This window comes from Bos indicus, chromosome 12 (genome assembly GCF_029378745.1).
Source record: "Bos indicus isolate NIAB-ARS_2022 breed Sahiwal x Tharparkar chromosome 12, NIAB-ARS_B.indTharparkar_mat_pri_1.0, whole genome shotgun sequence".
In the NCBI taxonomy this organism is placed as follows: domain Eukaryota; kingdom Metazoa; phylum Chordata; class Mammalia; order Artiodactyla; family Bovidae; genus Bos; species Bos indicus.
The window spans coordinates 29,960,801-29,985,919 of NC_091771.1; the positions used below are offsets into that span (position 1 = coordinate 29,960,801).

At 48.5% G+C, this 25,119-nt stretch overlaps 1 protein-coding gene across 1 annotated transcript; it reads right to left on the minus strand.

Moving 5' to 3' along the window:
• Positions 1–356: 356 nt before the first annotated feature.
• ALOX5AP (arachidonate 5-lipoxygenase activating protein) lies at positions 357–20,331 on the minus strand. Its single transcript, XM_019971449.2, has 5 exons — positions 20,188–20,331; positions 13,000–13,099; positions 9,167–9,237; positions 6,197–6,278; positions 357–802 (listed from the first exon to the last, which is right to left on the minus strand). The coding sequence occupies exons 1-5, from the start codon at positions 20,255–20,257 to the stop codon at positions 640–642; spliced, it is 486 nt and encodes a 161-aa protein (XP_019827008.1). The 5' UTR covers positions 20,258–20,331; the 3' UTR covers positions 357–639.
• Between the last annotated feature and the right edge of the window lie 4,788 nt (positions 20,332–25,119).

Below are 25,119 nucleotides of genomic sequence, written 5' to 3' on the forward strand. Positions count from 1 at the left end.
CACAGGGTGCTATGGAGGGTCAGGGGCAACATTAGACCAATCTGGAGTTAGGGAAGGCATCTTGGAAAAGGCAGTCTTCAGTTGTGTTTTATTCATTTGTTTAGTGGTATTTATTTGCTCCTTAAAATTTTCCAAATAATATGTAAAAATATAAATAAGAGAGTAAAAAACATATCCGAAATCTCTTCACCCAGAGATACTCACAGTTGACCATTGGTGACCTTCCAGGAGTGTGTGTGTGTGTGTGTGTGTGTGTGTAGATAGCATATTTTTTATTATCATCATTAAGGTTGAGGAAAACAGCGCCTAGTTATTCAAATGTAGCAGTATACCCACCCAAAACTCAACCACCAGCCTCAAACATATGTCTGCATTTTATTTTAGGAAAACATAAACTGGGTCACAAAATGTCTTCAGAAAGCAGGATAAGTCACGAAACACACAGAAGGGATCTGAATTTGCAAATGTGGGGCCTCGGCCTTGTTCAGAGGCTGAGGCTGATGTGAAAATTTCCTCTTCCAGGAAAAGCGAGGTTCACTCAAGCTGCAAAGCCCAGCAGGTCATTAGATTTACAGCCTCTTTTAAATGGCTTCTAGGTATCGATTAGCTGAGCACACCCACCCGGAATTCAGCAGAGACTCAAGGGATGAGAAGGAGAGGGGAGATGGTGGTAGTGACGGTCTTGATGTAGTTTTCAAAGTCACTTCCGAAAAGGGCGATGAAGAAATAGTTGAGTATCCCAGCGAGGGACATGGCAAATAGGAACAGGATAATGCGTTTCCCAAATATGTAACCAGGTGTGCTGGAAAGGAAGGAGAGAGAAAATTGGAGAAGAGCACAAGTGACGCCAATTTAACACAAAATATTATCGCTTTGAAATACATGGGGTTTAAAGGATACCTGGAGAAGGAAACGGCAACCCACTCCAGTATTCATGCCTGGAAAATCCCATGGACCGAGGAGCCTGGTGGGCTACAATCCATGGGGTCGTAAAGAGTCAGACACGACTGAGCGACTTGTGTGTGTGTGTGTGTGTGTGTGTGTGTGTGTGTGTGTGTGAAAGGATACCTCCTTTTACTCAAGAATGCTCCATTTACTTCATATGAAGGATGGACATGTCTTAGCTGCTGCTGCTGCTGCTAAGTTGCTTCAGTCGTGTTCAACTCTGTGCGACTCCATAGACGGCAGCCAACCAGGCTCCCTGGTCCCTGGGATTCTCCAGACAAGAACACTAGAGTGGGTGTCTTAGCTAGTATTAGTCATTGAATCTAGTTCAGAACCAAGCAAAAAGAGCCTTAAACCCATCACCATCAGGGCTCTGCTCTCTGGTTTCTCTGTGCCCTGGGAATGCCAGCTCCTGGATGGAGTGAAGGTGGTGGCTTCCGCTGGTAGCCGAGGTTCTGACCGGGTGTTAGGAACCCATGGATTCACGAAGACCCTCTCAGGAGTGCCTGTAAGAGCCATGCTGGCAGCTGTGTGTAATGTGGATTTTCAGTGCCTCTGTGTGGGAAGGGATGGTATACATGAACCAAGAAGCCTGTTGGATTCTAAGAGATGCTCTCGCATCCAAGGGCTCAGTCTCCTGAGGCTGCCTGGGAATAACTCAAGTTCCCACTAATGAGAGCTGGCCTCCAGGGCTGGAAGGCGAGCCCTTACATATGAAGTGAATCAAGGAAGGGAGACTTTTTGGTACTGGATGATTTCGTCTCCTTCTCTCACAGGCTCTAAATCCTGCACTGCTTGCACAGAGCACCCACTGGGGTCAGGGGGCATCTCTCCAGTGACACGTGACCACACCGCTGTGTTCAGCAGCTGCCCTGGTTCCCCTCCTCTGTAGCATCCTTCTGTGATGGCTCTGGATGGTTAATTCCTGCAGCACTGGTATGTTTTGAAAGTTCAGCCAAGTGGGACACCAAGTGAAAAGTGAAAGTGTTACTTGCTCAGTTGTGTTGTACTCTTTGCAACCCGATGGACTGTAGTTCACCAGGCAAGAATACTGGAGTGGGGTGCCATGCCCTTCTCCAGAGGATTCTTTCCGAACCAGGGATTGAACCCAGTTTTGCAGGAGGATTCTTTACTGTCTGAGCCACCAGGGAAGCCCCTTGGATCACCAAGGCTGTTAGTTGCTGAGGCTGTTAGTAAAGACCCCAGCAAGGGGACTCCTTGGCACTCAGGAGGGCTCCCCAAGAACAGCCAACTCATCTAAACAGGGGCCTTAAGGCTGCCAGGCCCTTGCTTGCTATAATCTAGAGGGTACAATGTGGTATCCATAGGTTCAATGTTAGAAATTTTATCTTATTGAAAGGGATCCCAAAGGTTCATGATGCAACTCCTAGTTTTCCTGTGTCAAGAGTTTGAAAATAGTTTCACAGCTGAGTATCAACCTCCTCACTCCTCACAGTGCTCCATGGACCAGCAGCACAGGACCTTGTTGGAAATGCAGATGCCCAGGTCCACTGGATCAGAACCCACACTGTGGACAAGCTCCCCCTGGGACTTGCAGGCACAGCAGGATCTGAGAGGCACCCCCAGTTGACAGCTCCCTGCTCCTTGGCCAGTGTGTTCCTCTCTCCTTGGTTTCCTGCTTACAGTCCTGCTCATGAAGTGACCCATTCTAGCTCTTTGTTAGGGAAAAAAGTGTGGTCCCCAAGAGAGCATTCTGAGCAGAACTGTGTATGTGCCCTGCCCCCACATCCATATGGTGTAGGCCTAAACCCGTACCTTAGATGACTGCATTTAGAAAGAGGGTCTTTAAAGAGGTGATACTGGTAAAATGCGAACACTAGGTAGACCCTAACTCACTATAACCAGTGTTCTTATAAAAAGAGAAGGTCAGGGACTTCTCTGGTGGTCTAGTGGTTAAGACTCCATGCTTTCCAATGAAGGAAACTCGAAGCAAGGTGAAAAGACAGCCTTCAGAATGGGAGAAAATAATAGCAAATGAAGCAACTGACAAAGAATTAATTTCAAAAATATATAAGCAACTCCTGTAGCTCAGTTCCAGAAAAATAAGCGACCCAATCAAAAAATGGGCCAAAGCACTAGAAGACATTTCTCCAAAGAAGACATACAGATGATTAGCAAATACATGAAAAGATGCTCAACATCACTCATTATCAGAGAAATGCAAATCAAAACCACAATGAGGTACCATCTCACGCTGGTCAGAATGGCTGTTATCAAAAAGTCTACAAACAATAAATGCTGGAGAGGGTGTGGAGAAAAGGGAACCTTCTTACACTGTTGGTGGGAATACAAACTAGTACAGCCACTATGGAGAACAGTGTGGAGATTCCTTAAAAAACTGGAAATAGAACTGCCTTATGAACCAGCAATCCCACTGCTGAGCATACACACCAAGGAAACCAGAATTGAAAGAGACACATGTACCCCAATGTTCATCACAGCACTGTTTCTAATAGCCAGGATATGGAAGCAACCTAGATGTCCATCAGCAGATGAATGGATAAGAAAGCTGTGGTACATATACACAATGGAGTATTACTCAGCCATTAAAAAGAACACATTTGAATCAGTTCTAATGAGGTGGATGAAACTGGAGCCCATTATACAGAGTGAAGTAAGTCAGAAAGAAAAACACCAATACAGGGTATTAACACATATATATGGAATTTAGAAAGATGGTAATTTGATGACCCTATATGCGAGACAGCAAAAGAGACACAGATGCAAAGAATAGACTTTTGGACTCTGTGGGAGAAGGCAAGGGTAGGATGATTTGAGAGAATAGCATTGAAACATGTATATTATCATATGTGAAATAGATCACCAGTCTAGGTTCAATGCATGAGACAGGATGGTCAGGGCTGGTACACTGGGATGACCCAGAGAGATGGGATGGGGAGGGTGGTGGGAGAGGGGTTCAGGACGGGGAACACATGTACACCCATGGCCGATTCATATCAATGTATAGCAAAAACCACCACAATATTGTAAAGTAATTAGCCTCCAATTAAAATAAAAAAAAAAATAACAGAAAAAAAAAAAAAAAGACTTCGTGCTTTCAATGCAGGGGGTGCAAGTTTGATCCCTGGTCAGGCGAGCTGGGATCTCACGAAGCCAATAAAAGTGATTTTATAATTTTTTTAAAGAGAAGGTTAGCAGGGTTTCCCTGGTAGCTCAGTGGTAAAGAATCCACCTGCAAGTGCAGGGGACATGGGTTTGATCCCTGATCTGGGAAGATGCCACATGCTGTGGAGTAACTAACCCTATGTGTCACAGCTATTCAAGCCCGTGCTCTAGAGCCCAGGAGCCACAGCTACTGAGCCCAAGCACCGCACCTACTGAAGCCCACACACCCTAGAGCTGAACTGAGCTCCAGAATAAGAAAAGTCACCGCAATGAGAAGCCCACGCACCACAGCTAGAGAGTAACCCCTGCTCCCACCTAGAGAAAAACCCGTGAAGCAACAAAGACTCAGCACAGCCAAAAATAAATAATACCTTTTAAAAAATGTTTTACAGAGAAGGTTACGACATAGACACACACAGTGGGAAGACCCTTGAGGACATAGGGAGAAGACGGCCAAGTACGAGCCAAGGAGAGAGACCTCAGGAAAGAACAACCCTGCCATTGTCTTGATTTTGGGCTGCCAGTCTCCAGAACGATAAGAAAAGACATATCTGTTATTTAAACACCCTGGTCTGCATGGAGCACTTTGTTCTTGCAGCCTCAAAGACAAATACGAGAATTACCTGCTAATGTTGGTAAAGAAGTGGAAAGAGAGTAAAGGAGTCTATTTTTTTTTAAGCCAGAGAATAGAGGCTTCAGAGAAATTAAATTGTTAAAAGTCAAATATTGTAGTGAGTCAGATTTATCACATGAATGAGGCCACCATATGTTCATTACAGAAAGGAGGGGAAGTGATTTGTGAAGCTATTTCAGAACCTGTTCAAGATAAATCTGCGGTGAAGGATGAAACAGGAGTGCCTCCCGATGAAATAGTGGTGTTCTTGGTCTGGGCAGGATGTTTCTAAGGACTCGAGGTGTAGCGCCCTCAAGGAGGCGCTTCTCTGGGTCTTTAACTCTTCCCAGACATCTTCTCCAGGGATGTCACTGCCTTTGTTGCCGCTGAAGAGGGCTCTCTGATCACTTCTCGGCCTTTTGGCTAAGATCAAGTGAAGGAGGAGGCTCTCTGAACTGGGCGGCCTTATCCACCACAAAGTAAAAGTGAAGTTGCTCAGTTGTGTCTGACTCTTCTCAACCCATGGAATGCAGCCCACCAGGCTCCTCTGTCCGTGGGATTCTCCAGGCAAGAATACTGGAGTGGGTAGCCTTTCCCTTCTCCAGGGGATCTTCCCAACCCAGAGATTGAACCCAGGTCTCCCACACTGCAGGCAGATTCTTCACCAGCTGAGCCACAAGGGAAGCCCAAGAATCTGGGTAGCCTATCCCTTCTCCAGCAGATCTTCCCAATCCAGGAATCAAACAGGGGTGGGGGGAGGGCGCTATTGTGAGACATGGAGAGGGACAAGAAGTGGAATAGTTGGGTGGGCGCTGGGGCCAGCACGCGGGCAGCAGCCCTGGCAGCATCTTCCCCACCCTTGGAACCCATCGGCGATTCTGATTGCTCCAGAACTGGTGGCAAACTGTAACTCGAAACTTTCTTCTCTAAGTATCATCATTTACTTTACTAAAACCCAGCTTTCCCAACCCAGGTCTAAGGAGAGGACAGTCGTCGCCTACACTGCCTCTGTCCGCCACCGGCAGACGTGTCTGACCTTCTCAACGTTCTTTCCGCAGGTCCCTGATGTCTGTTACTCAAGAGAACTTATCACCAGGTGCAAGCTTTAGTTCTCCTTCCCCTAAGCAAACAATGGCGTGCTTCACTCGCAGCAGGCTTTGGGAAGCCAGACAGGGGGATGTAATTCAAGTCCCAGATGTGGCAGGGTGGGAGTAGAGGCTGTGGTTTTGCAAGGCATGCTTTTAAAGCATCCTTTGGGAGCCCAGCACCACGTGGAGGAATTTTTTTTTTTTAATGGAAAAACTAGTCAAGGCCCCTAGCTGTATTTCCAGAACCAGCAAAGTTCAGGGAGGAAAAAGGATGAGGGATTGAAGTCGCCCTCCCCTTCCAACCCCTCGTGGTCCCTCCCGGTCAGCGGAATATTGAATGACCACTCTTCCGGCTGGAAAGTGCCACTCCCTCCGTGGTTCTTACGCCGTCCCAGCGGCCTACCTCTGAGTTCTCTCCCCGAGGTAGCCGACAAAGTACTTCTGCCTCACGAACAGGTACATCAGCCCAGCAAAGGCAGCAGGAACTAAGAGGAGAAAGGACAACACCCGTGTTAGCGTCCTAGACGCCAAAACTAAGTACTAAGTGAACCCAGTACTAATACAGCCAATAGGTGATCAGTGTTGGTCGCAAAATCGAGCAGAGGCCTCAGCTTCTGCCAGTCAGGGCTGAAGTTCAGCAAAGAGCCAGGGACAGGAAGCATCCTGAGAGCCTTAAGAATAGTCACGCTACCTCATGTTGGCATCACAGTGTCGTTTCATACAAAGTCTTTTCATACCCGTCATCTAATCTGAATCCTTTTCACATGACTGGTACCATCACTTACTTTATTATGTATTTATTGTATTTTTGGCTGTGCCGGGTCTTCCTTGCTGTACCTGGACTTTCTCTAGTTACAGCGAGTGGGGATTCCTCTCTAGTTGCAGTGAATGGGCTTCTCATCGTGGTGGCTTCTCATGTTTCAGGCGCACGAATTGAGGCACACAGTCTTACTTGCCCTGCAGTGTGCTGGATCTTCCTGGAGCAGGGATCAAACCTGTGCCCCCTGCACTGGCAGGCGCATCCTTAGCCACTGAACCACCAGGGAAGTCTTGGTATGGTCTTTTCTATTTCCAGATGTGGAAACATGGATTCCAGCCGTCAAGGGACTTGTGTAAGATTGTCAGCTGGTAGGTGCGCGTACATGTGTGTGTGTGTAGGAGGAAAGCTAGACTTGCTCCCGAGCCCTGCCCTGAAGCTGGTCCTTACAAAGTACACCCTTCACCTGTGGATCTCTGGGAATCCTGATGCTCAACGTTTTCTGAACAATTGCTACGGTTTAGGAAAGATCTCCAGGGAAAGAAATGCCCTTTGCATTCCAACACTGTGAGGAATACACACAAGTTAAACAGCCCCATGGAGTCCTGAGCGCTTGGAGCCAAGAGTTGATAACCCAGCCCCACCAGGACTGTTACAATCAGGAGCTAATGCTTAACTCATTCTATTAATACATTTGACAAAGGGCTGATTACACTTTTCCTACCTATCAGGAATTACTATGAGGGTGAAACAAAAGTACGCCCCCCCTCCTCCCCAGCGTTATTCAAATACCAAATAAAGCGCATTAACTGAGCACTTATGTGTCAGGTAGCACTCCAGGCACTTTGGGTACTCGGGTCTCCAATCCTCTCTTCTCTGATGGTTCCAAAGTTGTGACAACTCACAGCTGTCTTGGACAAGGATTTTCCTGGTTGGTCCCTTCCAGATGGCTCTGAGCTAACTTATTGGCCCACCTTTCTGTCACCAGGAACTGAACCGAACATGAGCTGATAGAAATCAGGGTGCAAAGTGACTGAACTCACTGCCCGTATTTGGGGGTCGGTGCCTGCCCCTGGCATGGACCTGAGCTGCTTGAAACACCAGGAGGAATGTCGTGCGTTCAAAACCAGGCCCTAAAATTCTTGGGTTTGAGCAGGTTCCCCTGAAGTTTGGGCTCCTTCTCTGTAATGTGGTGGGTTTAGGCTGGTGTTCCTTTCATCTGAAAAATTATCTAATCTACCATATTTATAGGAAATGACTATTACACCGAACAGGAGTGACTGATCGTTCTTCTCCTGGCAATGCCAACACTTGTTTTGGCAGAAAATGCTTACTTCCAGGCCCTGAAACCTTTTTCAACTCCCTTTATCCAACCAGAATAACTCCAGATTCATCTCTATCAAGTATCATCTAAGAAGACATAAAAGGAATCATAACTCCTACTCTAAGTGTAGTTTGGCTTCATTTTCCAGGTGATGCCAGACATGTTTCTTATTTAACTGAGGATAGAAAGTGGGAGATTAAGACACGTTTCCTGACAGCCTTATGGATCACGTCGTGCTCCTGAAGTGGTTTATGCTCCCAGCCTTCACCTCTCTCCTCTCTCATTGCACCTGATTCTCTTCCTTCATGGCGTGTCTCACTCTTGGCAACGAACTTATCCATTCATTTATTTTCTGTGGTCCATCTGCTGTGTGCTTCGCCACTATCTCTGTCTTATTTACTGCTGTGTATCCAGGGAACAGGGCTTAGCACATAGTAGGTGTTCAGTGTATATTTTTATGGAAATGAATAAAGTAAGAGGACACATGTGAAAAACTCAGGATTTATCCTGAAACCCCTGGGAGTCCGTCCCAGCTGGTTACCCACCAGCTGAGCAACCTTGAATAAATCACTTATCTCCCTGAATCAAAGGGTCCTCAAAAGTAACAACAGGGGGCAACAGTGTCCACTTTACCTACTTTATTGCGTGAGTGACCACAATAAGGATGAAATCATCTCTCACAGGACACTGGCAGCCTTTTCTCTCGCACGGCTGGGCCACAGCGTGGAAGCCGGCCAGGTCATACCAGACCTTCAGCAGACACAAGGCCAGTCTCCAAAGGGGACCAAAAATACCACTCGGTTTCCACTTAATTTTAAATCAGTTCTGGGAATCCAACTTGCTGAAGTCAAGACTGTGGGCTGCTGGAGACCAGGGAGGCTGGAGACCTCGACCCATGCCGGAAGGAGGAGCACCATGCAGAAGGCAATGAGCAGTCAGCCAGATGACGGTTGCCCAGAACAGACACCTCACGCTCTCATTCAGAATGCCCTTGTGTCTGAGCTCATGCTGCTTAAGGCTTCTGAGTCACATTTAGCCTGAAACCACCCTTGTCAGCGCAGCCGCTCTCAACCAGCCACCGGGGAGCCAGCATTAGCGATGCATTGCCGCCGGGCCCCGCGCCGGCACCCCGCCTGCTGGCTCACAACCTCCAGAGGGTCTCACCTCTCCAGAGCTTTGCAGACTGGAGCTGGAGGGCAGACAAAGTCTTTTCAACAAAAATGCCTGCACTCGCACCTCTTGGTGACACACATTTTGGAGCGAGCACACACAAGGAGAAAAGCCCAGGTTACCTTGGCTGCAGAGAAGCCCGGCGCTCCAGAGCATGACGAGGAAGGTGGGGTAGGCATCCACACAGTTCTGGCTGCAGAATAAATAAACAAGGGGAAAAAATCAGAGGACGCAGTTTAGTCTGAAAATTACCTGAAACCCCAAATAATAATCACTGTCTTGCAAGGCAGGCTTCCCAGGTGGCCCTAGTGGTAAAGAACCCGCCTACCATGCAAGAGACATAAGAGATGCGGATTCAATCCCTGGGTCAGGAAGATCCCCGGCAGGAGGGCATGGCAACCCACTCTGGTATTCTTGCCTGGAGCCTAGCAGACATGGACAGAAGAGCCTGGCAGGCTGTAGTTCATATAGGGTCACACAGTCAGACACGACAGGTGACTTGGCACACACGCGCTCACGTCTCACAAGGCATGGACTCCATTCATAATTCCTCTCACCTCCAGAAACAGACAGCAGGTAGAGCAGACACAAGCTTGGAATCCATCTACTCCCTTCCCCGGTGAAGCCATTTCTTGATGGATTCTCCTTGGCAGGGGTCCTGCTCCCGGCTATGCCAAAGCACTTCTTAGAATTGAAAAGTGAGTGACCCGGACATCAGGGCTGGGTGGCAGTCAGGATGGGGTCAAGAGAGGGACCCGACCAAGTAGGCCCCTCCAAGTAGACCTTCAGGTCAGACACACAAGTCAGCTGAGACACGTGGGCCAAGCTGAGCAAGGACAGGTTAGCCCCCACATTACAGGAGCCAGGATGGATTCGGCAAAGGTGGTGCTCAGGGAGTTATCCTGCTGATGGCTTTGTCAGGGCGCAGCCCTGGCCCCTGCGCCAGGGTCTGACACCCCTGGTCTCCTTTACGCTCACGGCAATCCTGCCAGTACATGCAGTAACTGCACGGTTTCCTGTGGCTTCTGAGACAAGTAGCCACAAACTCAGAGGGTTAGGACAAATGTATTATCTGAAGGTCAGAAGTCTGAAGTCAGTCTCGATGGACCAAAATGAAGATGTCAGCATTGCTACATCCCTTCTGGAGATGCACTGCTTCTGTCTCTTTGCCTTTCCCAACTTCTAGAGGCCACCTGTGTTCCTTAGCTCAGCGCCCCATCCAACCTGAAAGCCAGCCATGGTTGATTACATCTTTGCAACCCCAGCTCTTCTGCCTTCTTCTTGAACTTCTGAAGGACCTTTGCAATGACATTGGTTCCACCCAGATAACCCCGAATAGTCTCTTTATTTAAACTCAACTACTTAGCAACCTTAACTCCCCTTGCCATGTAACATAACCTATTCACGTGTTCCTGGGATCAGGATGTGAACATCTTTGGGGGTCATTCTTCTGCCTACCACAATGTTCTCATGTGTCAGATGAGAAACTGAATCTTGGAGAAGCTGAAGATAACTTACCCAGGGTCACCCAGCTACAGAGTAGCAAAGCCAGGACTTAATACGACTCTAAAACCAGGACTGTTACCTCTTCAACCCTACAGGCACACCTTGGAGATAGCATGGGTTGAGCTCCGGACCACCACAACGAAGCAAACACCGCAGTAACACAACTCACAGGAATGTTCTGGTTTCCCAGTGCACATAAAAGTTACGTTTATGCTACACTGCAGCCCATTAAGTGCGCCATAGCATGATCTCTAAAACACAAGGTACATGTCTTAATGACAAATATTTTATTGCTAAAAAATGCTATCCATCATCTGACGATGTAGGGCTGCCACAAATTTTCAGCTGGTGAAAAACACAGTATCTGTGAAGTATGATAAAACGAGGTATGCCTGCACTCAATTAAATAGTGAGTGTGCTCTTGAAAAGCTTCAGTTGAGATCAGGACAATCTCTCCAGACATCCATGGAGACACAGCATAACAAGACCCAGAAGGATGAACAGGGAAAGGGCGATGCAACAAAGCGGGAGGGGCACAGGATGAGGACTGGTCCCCAACCTGACATTAACCAGCTGTTCGTCATTGGCAAAGCAATTTCTCTGGACTTGGATTCCTTACTAGTAAAACCAAGAGACGAATAATGAATAACTCTGAGATCCACTTAAGCTCCAACAGTCGATGGTCTAATGTACTGGTTCTCAAGGTGTGGTCCCTGGATCAGCTGTATCAGAATCACCAGGGACCTTCTTAAAAATGTAAATGTTAATGCCTTCCTTGGACCTACAGAATTAAAAATTCTGGGGGCTGCCCAGTAAGATTTTAAAGAGCTCTCCAGGTGATTCTGACGCACACTCAAGTTTGAGAACCAGTGGTCTAAGGTAATTCAAACTACAGAAGTAAACTCAAAGATGCAATTTTCTTCAGACTTACCTGGCAGGTCAGTGGTTAAAACTCTGCGCTTCCAATACAAGGGTTGCAGATTCAACCCCTGGTCAGGGAACTAAGATCCCACATGCTGTGCAGTGCAGCCAAAAAGGTATTAAAAAAATGTAATCTTCAAAATACATTTGGCCTTTTATCCAAATTCCTTTCTTAGAATCTTTCTCTGGCAGCTTCTTGATGTGCGTCTCATGATTTTTCTCCTAAATATCAACCTTCAAATTGATAGGGGCTTGCGATTCAGTTGGTACCACTGAGAACCCTAGAATGACCAGCCTTTGGTCTGTCCCTTACAGAGCCCCCAGGGAGGCTGGGCTGTGTCCCTGGCCACAGGGGCCTTCATGTCTTTCTGATGGTCACAAATTCTTTACTGGAGAAGTTGACAAGTAGAAAAGATAAGAAACCAATGTATCCTGTCCTGGGATATGGGCGTGGGGGAACCAACAAAGCCTGCTGACTCACTAGGTACTCTGGACACCCAGAACTTCCACTGCTTATGAACACAGTAATAATTCCAAAGGACAGGAGCCCCTTAAAGATCTACCATTTGGGGTGAAGCACTGAGTGAATAAGAGCCTCTTGATTAGGGTGAAAGAGGAGAGTGAAAAAGTTGGCTTAAAGTTTAATATTCAAAAAACCAAAAATCATGGCATCTGGTTCCATCACTTCATGGCAAATAGATGGGGAAAAAGTGGGAATAGTGGCAGATTGTATTTTCTTGAGCACCAAAATCACTGTGGAAGATGACTGCAGCTGTGAAGTTAAGCCCCGTTTTAGAAGGCTGTCTGGGGAATATCAAAGTCACCTCCAAGCCGAGACTGAAGGCCAGCTCCCTGGCGGCTTGGGGCTACAGCTGCCCTTCCTAACAAGCCTCCAGTCACAGGCATGGAAAAGCCCACCACAGGCTGATGCCTAACCCTTTGTCTAAATGCATTTGACAGAGAGGAAAAATGAGTATTTGAATAACACCGTTCAGATTTGCATCCCAAATAGCATCCCTCCTCCTTCCCGGAGTTGTTCAGGTGTTTTCTAGCAACTTTTCCCTGCAGAAGTAAAGAAGGAGAGATATAAAAGCAAGTACATAGTCCCCTCATGCTCTCTGTCCTGGTCGCTCCAGGAGACCAGGCTTAAGTGTCCGTGGGGCAGCAGGCAGCTGCCTGCCAGTCCTGCCTGTTGCTTCTGATGCCAGCTGGTGAGTAATGGCTGGTTTGCACGGTGGCACCTCAGGACTAACCCCCCAGGAAATTGGTCAACTCCGTGACTGAATGACTGGCTGAGAGGTTTCCTGACCAGGCAGGAGCTGTAGGTCTACTCCCCCACCCCCAACACCTCTGCTTCCTCTCTTCAGACACCAGCACCTGCTAAGATGATGAAAAGTACCCCCAAAGTCTCCCAGGTGAAGTTCAAGCTTCCCTGGAACCTACCCCCAACCCCTGCCACACCCCAGCCTCCAGAAGGTTGTCCCAGGCCCACTCTGGGTCAAAGAGCAGTGTCAGAGTTTGGACTCACTTGGCAGTGTAGACCCGCTCAAAGGCCAGCGTCCCAGTCCTCTGGAAGCTCCGCCCATTGTGGGTCTTGCTTTCGTGCTCCACCTTATGGGCAAAGAACCCTGCCAGAAGGAAAGGTTTGGATTTATAATGAGAATGTATCCCGAGCCTGGTATCTTAATATTTTTCCTGGAACATTAAATGTTTCCTTCTCTCAACCTCTAAACAGCCCTAATTGTCCTCCATCAAATGTCACTGAGCACAAAGGTATTCAGCAGCTACTGCTGCCACTAAGTCGCTGCAGTCATGTCCGACTCTTGTGTGACCCCAGAGACGGCAGCCCACCAGGCTCCCCTGTCCCTGGGATTCTCCAGGCATGAACACTGGAGTGGGTTGCCATTTCCTTCTCCAGTGCATGAAAGTGAAAAGTCAAAGTGAAGTCACTCAATCGTGTCTGACTCCTAGAGACCCCGTGGACTGCAGCCTACCAGGCTCCTCCGCCCATGGGATTTTCCAGGCAAGAGTACTAGAGTGGGGTGCCATTGCCTTCTCCGATTCAGCAGCTACTCTCAACTAACTGCTACATTTGGTATTGGTGAGGCAATTGTGAGCAAGACACACCCCCAACTTTCAAGGAGGCTACCACCAGAAGAAATAGACAACCAAGTAAAGAAAGGCCTACAGAGAGACGCGTGCTGAGACTGAGAACTTGGAGCCATCGAGGGTCAAAGAGGGGTAAAAATTCAGTGTTTGGGTTACAGAAGGACTCCTAGAGGGAGTGACGTGTAAGATAAAACCTGAAGGACAAGCAGATGGAGGGGGCCGGAGATAGCTGAGAAGACCACTTCACTCTATCGGAATGGAATACGCAGAGGTCCAGCAGCAAGACCCTCTGGGGTTAGTACATCCAGTTGACTGGGAGATGGTGGGTGGGGGGTGGTAATGGGGAGTATTAACCTGGTAGAATTGGAGAAGGTAATGGCAACCCACTCCAGTACTTTTGCCTGGAAAATCCCATGGACGGAGGAGCCTGGTAGGCTGCAGTCCATGGGGTTGCTAAGAGTCGGGCACGACTGAGCAATTTCACTCTCACTTTTCACTTTCATGCATTGGAGAAGGAGATGGCAACCCACTCCAGTGTTCTTGTCTGGAGAATCCCAGGGACAGAGGAGCCTAGTGGGCTGCTGTCTATGGGGTCGCACAGAGTCGGACACGACTGAAGCGACTTAGCAGAAGCAGAATTACAAATGAGGCCGAAGAGAGGCAGGCAGTGAATTGCTCTTTCAATGCCATTTCTCTGTTATCACTCGCCGTGTGCCAGACACTCAGCTTGTATCAGAGAACAAAACACACACACAGAGCCTTGGCCTCAGGAGCTTATGTTCCAGCGAGGATACAAGGAGAGGAGACAGACCATACACAGTAAACAATATGCAAGAATTAAAATCACACGGTGTGCCGAGCTGTGGACAAAAGCGAAGGCGGAGCAGGGCAGGGGCCTCCGGGGGTGCTGGTCAGGGTGGCCAGGAGGAGCCTCAAGGAAAAAGTGGTAAGTGAGCCAAGGCTGAGCAGATGGTGGCAGGGATGTAGCCCTCAGACCAGCAGCGTGACCATGACCTTGAGGAGAGCCACATTAAGAACTTCTGAATTTATTGCCATCTTGAGGAAACATGGAGTTACAGACAGGTGTAAGCTGATGAATGACTTTGCCAGAAAGCCACTCTGTCTTAGCGTGGTGAGGGCGTACAGGGGTGAGACCCAGGACAGGGGGAAAGACAGCAGGGAGCTGGTGAGGGTGATGGCTGTGGGATGCAGAGATGCTGGGGAGACAGAGTCTGTCTTGTCTACAGGCTGGATGATGGGGAGGGGGGGAACACAGTCTCTCCTTCCCTCTCGCTCTTTCCCCCTTTCTCTTTCTCTCTCTCCCATCCCTCCTATTTTATTCCTTTCCTCCTATTTCAAGAGTGAAAAAAGGAAAAAGGGTGCCAGTCAGGTATCTCACTCACAGGATTTCTTTTTATCAGCTTCACATTAGCCTCCTCGAAAAGACCTGAAAAGGATGCCTCATCCATTGTGTCCGTGGATAAAAGCCTCCGTGATTTGCTTTTTGGTGAAAGCACATTCCTCCCCTAGGGCTGTGCCCACACCGGGCAGAGCTGCAGGGCTGGCTTCATTATGGCACTCCAGTGGACGCCGGACCCATGCTCTGTGAAGCACATCTCCATGCTGTTGACAAGGGCACTGTGGCTCAGAGAGGTTAAATAACCTTCTCCGTCCCTCCACTGGGGAGCAGGGGGCTGCTGGGACTCGAGTCCAGCTGGGCATGCGAGAGTGTGTTCATCCTCTTATTATCACATGGAAGCTCACTGCAGGGACTCCATCAGCAATGTGGGGTCTGAGTAGCCAACTGTCTGCTCTGGCTGTCTCTTCTCCCCAGAGAATACAGTGGAAATTCTGATCACTGTCTTTCCAGAACCCAAGGTGATGCTCGTGCCTCTGAACACATAAGCAGGGACAGTATTAAGAAAGTCCAAGGTTACTTCTGCAACCAGCTGCACGGCAGGGCCCTCCTTCTCTCAGCCTGTCTCTCTTCTTCCTCTCCTTGCCCAAGAACAGCTCCTTCCTCTTTTTTAAGTCTTAGTCCTCCACCTGCGACCTTGACCATGCTTTGGCCAGCCTCTCGGGGTCTTGCTTCATCGATGTTTGCCCTACTTTGTAAATCTTCGGTCTCTGTTTTTCTCCTAATCTTTACCCTTGAAACATGCTCAAATCTCTCCTAACCTCAAAACAAAACAAAAACAAGCCTGCCTTTCTCCTGAACCCCCACTAGGGTCTACCTCTCTTTCCTTCCAAGCTAAACTTGAAAGAGTTGTCCACTCCTCCAAATACTGACACTCCATACTCCATATCCTTGACCATGTTACAGAAACTATGCTTACAGAGAGCATTCACACACTGCTCTTGGCTGGCTGCTAACATCAGGCCAAACCAGAGGGACGGAGAGAGACCAGAGGGAGAAGGCTGCAAACGGTCACCAAGAAACTACCTCATGCTGGCCTCTGCCAGCGACTCAAGGATCATCTCAGGCAACACCTTCAGCCACCACACGTGGACAGGATTAGAACCCCACCTCTCTGTTGAGGAAACTGCAGGTCAGAGAAGGTGAATAACTTTCTCAGGATCACAGAAAAAGATTCTGAGATTTTCATTTAGTATGAGTCAGCCCTGTGAGACACAAGAATAGCTCACACCTCCATCATTTGAACAGAACTGGTGTCTGGATTTCGGGAACAGATTTCTTGCATGAAAAACACCCACCTGCATCTTAGAAAGAAGATGGCAAGTTGGTGGTGGGTGGGGTGGGAAGGAGTAATCTGATGACTAGGGACTCTGGAAACCAAGTCGGCTGAGAAATGATATGTTGAATCAGGGATATTACAGGTGACTTTGGAAACACAGAAGCTGCAGACACAGTCTAAGCTTTTCCAAAGAACAGACGCACCAGTGGATAGAAATTAGAGGGCATCAGGCTTCAGTTCAATGTAACAGAGAACTTCCTGAGCAGTGAGTGTTTGAATGAGTGAATCCAAGACAACACACATTGTGTAAACTTCCACGTTTTGAAGTAGCTTTGAATCCCAGTTTCACCACTACTGACTCTGGAATCTCCAACTAACTCTCTAAGCTCTCTAAGCTCCACTTAGCTATTCTGTGAAATAAGAGTAATAATAGTAAAATATTTCATAGGGTGCGAGGATTCAATGAGATCATGTTATGACCAGCAGGAAGCACCATACATGACACAAAGCAAATTCTCAACACACTTGACTACGGGAAGAGTGGGCCCAGTGTGTTGTGAGCTCTCCGTCCTGGGAGTGTTCAGCAGGGGCTGTTGAGGATGCGGTCTAGACTTCTGCTGTCACTATTCACAAGGTCTCCAAGTACAAGGCCCTGGGTCCCTCCCCTCAGCTCACTCTCTTCCCCTCCATCCTAATTAGTTTGGCTTCCCGTGGGAATCATCTTCTCCAAAGCCATGTTTCCCAGGTTTGCTTCATGTCAAAGCTGCTGGCACCCTGGCTGAGAAGTGGGAGGCCCTCTGGATGCTACGCAGAGGAAATGCACCTGTCTACACGACCTGGGAAACCAGGCTTTGGTACTTGTGGTCCAGGTCGCTCAAACTTTAAATGTGGTCTGCGTTCCCAAACGTGCATTATGCTGGATCAAGCTGGGAGGGGGCCTTGGGTTCAACCATCTTGATGACTCCTGAGCGTTTGGGAGGCAGAGGAGGAAGTTCACTGGGCCGGTGGGCTCTGCCTTTCCCCTTGGGAACTGGGAGCCAGAGCGCGCCCCCCTCACCCTCATACTGTCACAGACGCAGGGGCTGAAACTCCTTGTCTTGGGACAAACCCGAAGTACACAGTGCCTGGCAACAGCATGTAAATCATTCCTAAAGCTAACAGGAAGGGTTTCAAATGTAACTGGGGTGGGGGCAGAGTTTTTGCATATTTTCTGCACTTAATACGGTAGGTAGACTTTTGACTGCAACCTCGAGGTTAATTAGAATTGCAAAGAGAGGTTCTAGACCTTGGTTGGACCTTTGTGCTTGCCTAAAAGCTCAAGGTTAAAACAAGTAGAGGTGTTATCTCCCGAGTCACTTGAATTTCTCTCGTTCCCCTGCACCAGCACATTGAACAGAGTTAAAAGGTGGTCTCAGCATGACCAGCAAGCCTTGATCTGTACCTCAGAGACTGATCCTGAGCCTCTGAAGGGCGCCAAGGACTCCTTCTGTGGCTTCAAAACTGCCCCAACCTTTGCAAAATCACTCTGTCCACACAGTGCCCTTGCTGGTCACAGGGCCGGGGATGGGGAGGAACAGAGGCTGTGACATGGGCGCCATGCTGTCCACACTGCCACAAACAAGCCCAATCAACAATGTGTCCAGGATGAAAAGTCTCCAGCCCAAAGCAAGAGCTGGTTCACTCTCGACTCCCTCCCCCCAGGAAGCGTCATCAGCTCACGGGACCATATCACAAGGCCATCGGGTCCCGTTGTCACCTATCCAAGATGACCAGCCGAAAGACTGTGGTTAGAGCTCAAACATGTGGCCATCTGTCCTCTCTCCTCCCCACGACCTAATCTCATCTGCCAAAAATGATTAGAAACCTCATCACCTCAAGTCTGCTCAGGGTTCCCTGCGCTTCTACAGAAGAGCCCAGGACTCATCAGACACTCCAGGGCCAGGTCCCGGGGCATCTCGGGGGAGGGATAGAGACTCTGTTCTCACGGGGAGAACCACACGGCGTCCCTCTACTCAGCTCTGGACCGGGGGCCAGAAGCTCAGGGTGGATGCAAACCTCTGCATGGGCGGCTGAGGGGACCCTGGCTCCCGTCCCCTGTCACCGATCTTGACGGCTATCAGGGAGGGCCGGAGGGGGCACCCGAACGACCAGCACCCATGCAACTGCCCTACAGGGACTCGAGGTTTCACAGCAGGCTTCCTGCTTCCTGCCACCCATCTTCTCCTGCTACCCTCCCACTTCCTGGGGGCAGAAACCTGGTTTCCCTGTTTGCTGCTGCATCCCCATGGATGCGGGACCCTTCCTAGACCAGGCAGAGTCCCCGTTGGGAGTATGCAGGTTGAATGAATGATCCTTTGGAGATTTACAGAGACTAAGAGAGCCCCAGCATGGCACCCGCATGAAACAGCAGTGGCTTGGGGACATGGCAGCCTCACCCAGAGCCACTCGTGCCCTATCAGAGCTGCAGCTCTGTTGTGTGACACTTACTATGAAAATGTTCAGGTCAGAAAGCTGCCAAGTATTGTTCCACAGAGGAAACAGACTTGGAGTATGCAAAGTTGGTCTCTCTGGCGCCGGGAGGCCATGGGGAGCCTCACTCTGTGCCCAGAAGGCTCACCACCAACCTAAGGCCACACTCAAGCTGGGGGAAAATATCAGGATATCCCAAATTGAATGAATACCCACATTTCCAAATGGCAACACACTCCAGTGTTCTTGTCTGGAGAATCCCAGGGATGGCGGAGCCTGGTGGGCTGCCGTCTATGGGGTCGCACAGAGTTGGACACGACTGAAGTGACTTAGCAGCAACAGTATATGAACACTCAGAAATTACCGTTAAGTTACAGAGTAAGTCTTCCCCTTTTTTTCTCTGTCTTCATAAACTGTAAATCCCAAAGATACCAGCCATGCTGATAAAAAGAGTCTGAGACAGTCCTAACTTAGGAATTTAAAGAGAAATTCCTCCCTGTCCTGCCTTTCTCAGTTCTAGGTCCCTTGCTTGGGTTAAGTGACACCAGGGTTAATGGAAATCCCCTGGAGAAGGGATAATCTACCCACTCCAGTACTCTTAGGCTTCCCTGGTGGCTCAGATGGTAAAGAATCCGCCTTTAATGCAGGAGAACTGGTTTCGATCCCTGGAAGAGGGCATGGCAATCCACTTCAGTGTTCTTGCCTGGAGAATCCCATGGACAGAGCAGCCTGGTGGGCTACAGTCTATGGGGTCGCAGAGAGTCAGACACGACTGAGCGAAAGCACAGCACAGGGTTAATGGAAAGGCAACCCTCAAACAAGGAAATCCTTCTGACCCTCTCTCCCCTATGTAAGTACATGATGTCTACCAAAGAATGCTTCAAAAATCACACATTGCTAAAGAAAAGGAAGTATTGCAAAGAACATATTTCATCAAAAGAAATAAAAAAGCAATACAGAGGTAAAATAATGAAAAAGTGAAGTCCCCCCTCACACTGGCCAGATTTATTTTTTTTTAGCGTACAGATAACAGGTAACTCCTACTGTGCTGAAGTCAGCCCGCTGCATGGGGTATAACCCTGTATCTGGGTGAACATATATCTGATTGTCGCTTTCAGGCTTCCTGCCCTCCAACTGGCCACAGTAATTAATAGTTAAACTGCTGATTGCAAACACTTCAGTGATAGTTTCTATACAACCAACTTGCTGCTCCAGCTCTACAGACGTGATTAATCATCCCCATTAAAGCAAAAGAAAGATGGGGAGAAGGAAAACTCCCAGTTCACACAGAAGTCCACGCATCCCTGTACAGTCAAATAAAGACACAAATACAGATAAGAAAAAAATGTACACACATATACACACACAAACATACAAGTGTGTAAGCCTGACTCTCAAACACTGAGACACCAAGCAGACCCCAAGGGAGGGGCCTCCCTTACCATTCTGGACCACACTGATGAGGGTAACAATGGCCAGCAGGACGATATTGCCCACGGCTTCTTGGTCCATGGTTGTTTCGGGTTCCTAGCAGGACCGCTCAGCTCCCTGGCACCCCAAGCCCGCACTGTGCAGGAAGGGGAAGTGGGAGCCGGACTCTGCCTTTCATCATTAGAATTTCCGAAGGTCCCAGCACAATTACAGGCCTTCTTCTGCTTCCTTTTTTTTTTTAAAAACTAGCCACCGAAGTGCCCCGGGCTCAGCCTCTCCTGCCAGAAGAAGCAGGGCTCAGGAGTAGAGAAGGAAGGGAATAAAAAGTGAAACTTGTTTTTTATTCATGGAGCACCTAAAGGTCTGTGTCCAGGGTACCATCTTTCTTTCTTTCTTTCTTTGAATTCCTAGGAAAATAAATACTTGACACATGACAGAGCCCAGAGTAGCAGCCTCCTAAGCCCTGGATGAATGAATGAACGAATGAAGAAATGATGATGTTTCTATGGGAAACAAGCAACAAGAGAATGACAACTAAACCAAGGGGCCTTCCCTGGTGGCTCAGTGATAAAGAATCTTCCTGCCAGTGCAGGAGACACGGGTTTGATCCCTGGTCTGGGAAGATTCCACATGCCACGGAGCAACAAAGCCCGTGCGCCACAATTACTGAGCCTGTGGTCTAGGGATCGCTAGCCACAAGTACTGAAGGCCACACTCCTTAGATCTGTGTTCCACAAGAGAATCCACTGCAATGAGATGACTGCACACCACAACTAGAGAGTACCCCTGCTCACAGCAACTAGAGAAAAGCCTGAGCAGCAAGGAAGACCCAGCACAGCTAAGAATAAAATAAGGAAATAAATAAAATTATTAAAAAAAAAATAAGGAGCAGAAAGAGGGTCACAGGTGACTCCCAAGGAAAACCTCCACACAGGAAGGATTGCTCAACACCTCAACTGGCTTCTCTGAGGTCATTACTGAGATGCTCCCCTGGAATCTTCTTCACATAATGATGAGTAGAGAAAAGGTAAAAGAGGGAACCTGCTGAGTGAAGTAGGCAGTGCCTGTTATTTTACAGGAGGTTTCTCCCTGTAAACAGCAACCACTCAGAAGTTACACAGAACATGCAAGATTCTGTGATCTTCATCCCAGACTCAACATCTATTTGGCAGTGATAAAGAGAAGTGTTTTATCAAAACCTCACTTTGAAAGAGAACGCTGACCACTCCACTTGGTGGTGGTGGGGTTTTCATCTCGTTGTGGGAGAGGCTGGTGCAGGGAAGAGATCACACAGGCCTTGTATTTGAGTGGCTGCAGCTGGCTGGAGGGAAAGAGGGCCTTGGAGGTGGCGTGTGGAGCTTGGATGCACAGAGGCCAATTACAAGGGCAGCCCTGAGCCAGTTCACAATGCTCCCAGGAATCAAGCACCTGGAACACTTTGCACCACGTGGAGTCATTACATGATTTGATTGTCTAGGGGCTCAGCACTAGCGAAAGGCATGTGTTCACCTCAATGGGATCTGATGTGTAAATTTCAGGGAACACTTGGGTCCCAGCCGACAAGGGGTCTGCCTCCATAAAGTTGGCCCTTCTAAGACTCCTCCTATTTTAGTAACAGTGCATCAGAAGTGAAGGTCAGACCCTTGAAAAGTTCTCTAGTTGCAAACAATAGAAACTCAGCTCTAGCTAGCTTGAGCCAAAAGGGAAGCCTTTATTGACTCAAAGACTCCATGGAACCAAACAGCCAAGCATTGAAGCGAGCAGAGATGAGATTGGGCCTCTCAGATGAAGTTTCCTGTCTCAGTCTCTCTCTCTCTCCACTTGCTTATAGATTACCAGCCTTCTTCGCTCTGCAGACCACACAGTGGACAATATCTCCACCTCTACCTCTGGAGTTTTATATCTTACAGCTCTGTCATCTGTAAAGGACTGACTTTTCTCAGTGAACCCATTCCAATATTCTTGCCTGGGAAATCCCATGGACAGAGGAGCCTGGAAGGCTACAGTCCGTGGGGTTGCTGGGACAACCAGCTGGCAGAAAACTGAGAGAACCTGGGGGTTTCCACAGTCTCCTGTGGTTAAGGGAAACTGTTCCCTAAAGAAAGACAGGGGTCGGGGGTGGGGGGGGTGAGGAGTGCTGGGTGTGTCTACTGTCCTGTTGAGACTGTTCAGGACTCATAATCCCACATTAAAATGCCCAGCTTTAAAGAAGTTTCTGTAGCCTATAGTCTCCTGTATTTAAGACTTATTCTAATCTCCTTCATGTTTGTGGTGGGTAAGTTTGTGCCAAGACCTGCAGGCACACAGACATGGTATCAACATAGTCCTACATGGTCTGCCCAGGGCTCTTGTGCAAACCTCATCAGACCCCAGGAATGCAGGAAGGAGCAGCCTCTGCTGCTGGTTTCCCAAGCCTCAGGAGCCCCACAAACAGGGTCGGTGGGGGGATGCCCAGCCAGCCCCACTTTAGAAAGCTGAGAAGGCAAGGAGGGACCTGTGATGGGACCCCCGCCCCCACATCTGAGCTCCTGGAGTCACCCTGCCTGGATGGGGCACATGTGCCACTGGGGTGAGTCCACTTCACCCGGGAAGAGAGCGTTTTAATAGTTAGCCGAGATGGCCATTAAATTACAGCTGCACATTAGGATTCTGGCTGCAGCTGCAGAGGAGCACTTACTTATCAGAGGTGAAGCCTCTGGAAATGCCATTCATCTCAATAGAGAGCTGCTGAGACAGAACAAAAAGGGAGGGGTGCCAGGGGCATGAGAGGGGACGGGGCTCGAGCTGGATTCCGGATTCCTAACAGGACAGTCTCCAGGCCTGCAACAGGCCCTGGCCCAGCCAAAACCAGACCAGACCCAGTCCAGGACCCAAGGCAGTGTGTAGCCATGTCCTGGGGACCTAGCTTGTGCATTTTCTCCTCAAAACACCCCTCTGGGGACAAACTATCCTTCCCATTGCTCAAAAGATGAGACAGAGGTGAAGGGGCGTTAAACCACAGGAAGTAAGGAGCAGACCTGGGATTCAAATCCAGGCCTGTCTAGCTCCAACATCTGAGGTTCTAACCACGCTGAATTCTGCTTCTGGAATAGCCTCCAGAGCTCAGGGCTCCTGGCCCTTCTGCATCCTTATTTGGCAACCCCTTCAGGGGTTAGTGAAGTGACCAACAGCTGCTCAATCCCTAAAGAGATGTTTTTTTTAAAGAAAAGAAAGGAAAACGTATACATTTTGCAGGAAATAGTGTATTCCCTGGACACCTGACCATTCAGTAAAGGTAATTTAACAGATACAGCCCACTGTTCCCCAGCTGTAAGCCCACCCACTCTGCTCCCTGGACCCCTGTCCTCAGTGCCCTCAGCGCTCATGCAGACGCTGAACTTATCCTCGTGTGACAGGTTAGTTAGACAAATGTGCTGGGAGTTTCGAAGAATAATTAGCACGTTCATTAATTAGAGCACTGTTAGTAGTGTGACTGTGAAGGACAACCATTTGTCAACAGAGATCAGGACAGCCAGAGCCAAGCAGTGACTCAGGGGGGGCAGCAATTCAGCGAAGGTGCTGGCACTGACCAGCTGCCTTTAAAATCCACGGGAGCTGCTGCTCATCCACTTAGCATCAGCGCCTCCGTCACCATGGCAACACTGGTCCACTACAGACAAGAGCACTCTCGCATCCTTCATCTCACCTCGAGCGGCGTGTTGCCGGTTCATGACGTCTCTTCCTTTTGCTCTCTGGCCAAGGTTGCCCTCAGCGTCCATTAGGAGGAGGACTTCCCTGCATATAGATGTTGGGTGTGAGAGAGAGAGTGCAGAATGCTCCCGGGGTGCAGGCCACCCCTAGACCAGCACGGAGATATAGCTCAGGTCTGTCTGTAGGCACACACAGGAAGTGGTTACAGAGTGCTTCTTAAAAAAAGAAAGAAAGAAAGAAACACTTTTGTATTGGGTTGATTACAAAACACGTGCTAGTTTCAGATGAACAGCAAAGGGACTCAGCCCTGTGTATACATGTATCCATTCTCCCCTAACCCCCCATCCAGGCTGCCACATAATATTGAGCAGCGTTTCCAGTGCTCTACAGTAGGTCCTTCTCGGTCATCCATTTAAAATATACCAATGTGTTCATGCTCATCCCAAACTCCCTAGCTATCTCTGTGCCCCATCCTTTCCCCAAGCAACCATAAGCCTATTCTCTAAGTCAAGCACTTTCTTTTAATTTCAGTTAATCTAAAGGATATTCAGACCAATACTGACCTGAACAATAAATGATAGGAGCAAAGACCAAGCCACAGCCTGTTACAGATGTCACATGGAGATAGTTGCCAAGAGAACCAGCCAGCCTGGTCCAAGTGTCATGTCTCCTTCCCCGGCCACAACCTGATGGCCTTTCTTTTTTTTTTTTTTTTAATTTTATTTTATTTTTAAACTTTACATAATTGTATTAGTTTTGCCAAATATCAAAACGAATCCGCCACAGGTATACATGTGTTCCCCATCCTGAACCCTCCTCCCTCCCCATACCATGCCTCTGGGTCGTCCCAGTGCACTAGCCCCAAGCATCCAGTATTGTGCATCGAACCTGGACTGGCAACTTGTTTCTTACATGATATTTTACATGTTTCAATGCCATTTTCCCAAATCTTCCCACCCTCTCCCTCTCCCACTGAGTCCATAAGACTGTTCTATACATCAGTGTCTCTTTTGCTGTCTCGTACACCGGGTTATTGTTACCATCTTTCTAAATTCCATATATATGCATTAGTATACTATATTGGTGTTTTTCCTTCTGGCTTACTTCACTCTGTATAATAGGCTCCAGTTTCATCCACCTCATTAGAACTGATTCAAATGTATTCTTTTTAATGGCTGAGTAATACTCCATTGTGTATATGTACCACAGCTTTCTTATCCATTCATCTGCTGATGGACATCTAGGTTGCTTCC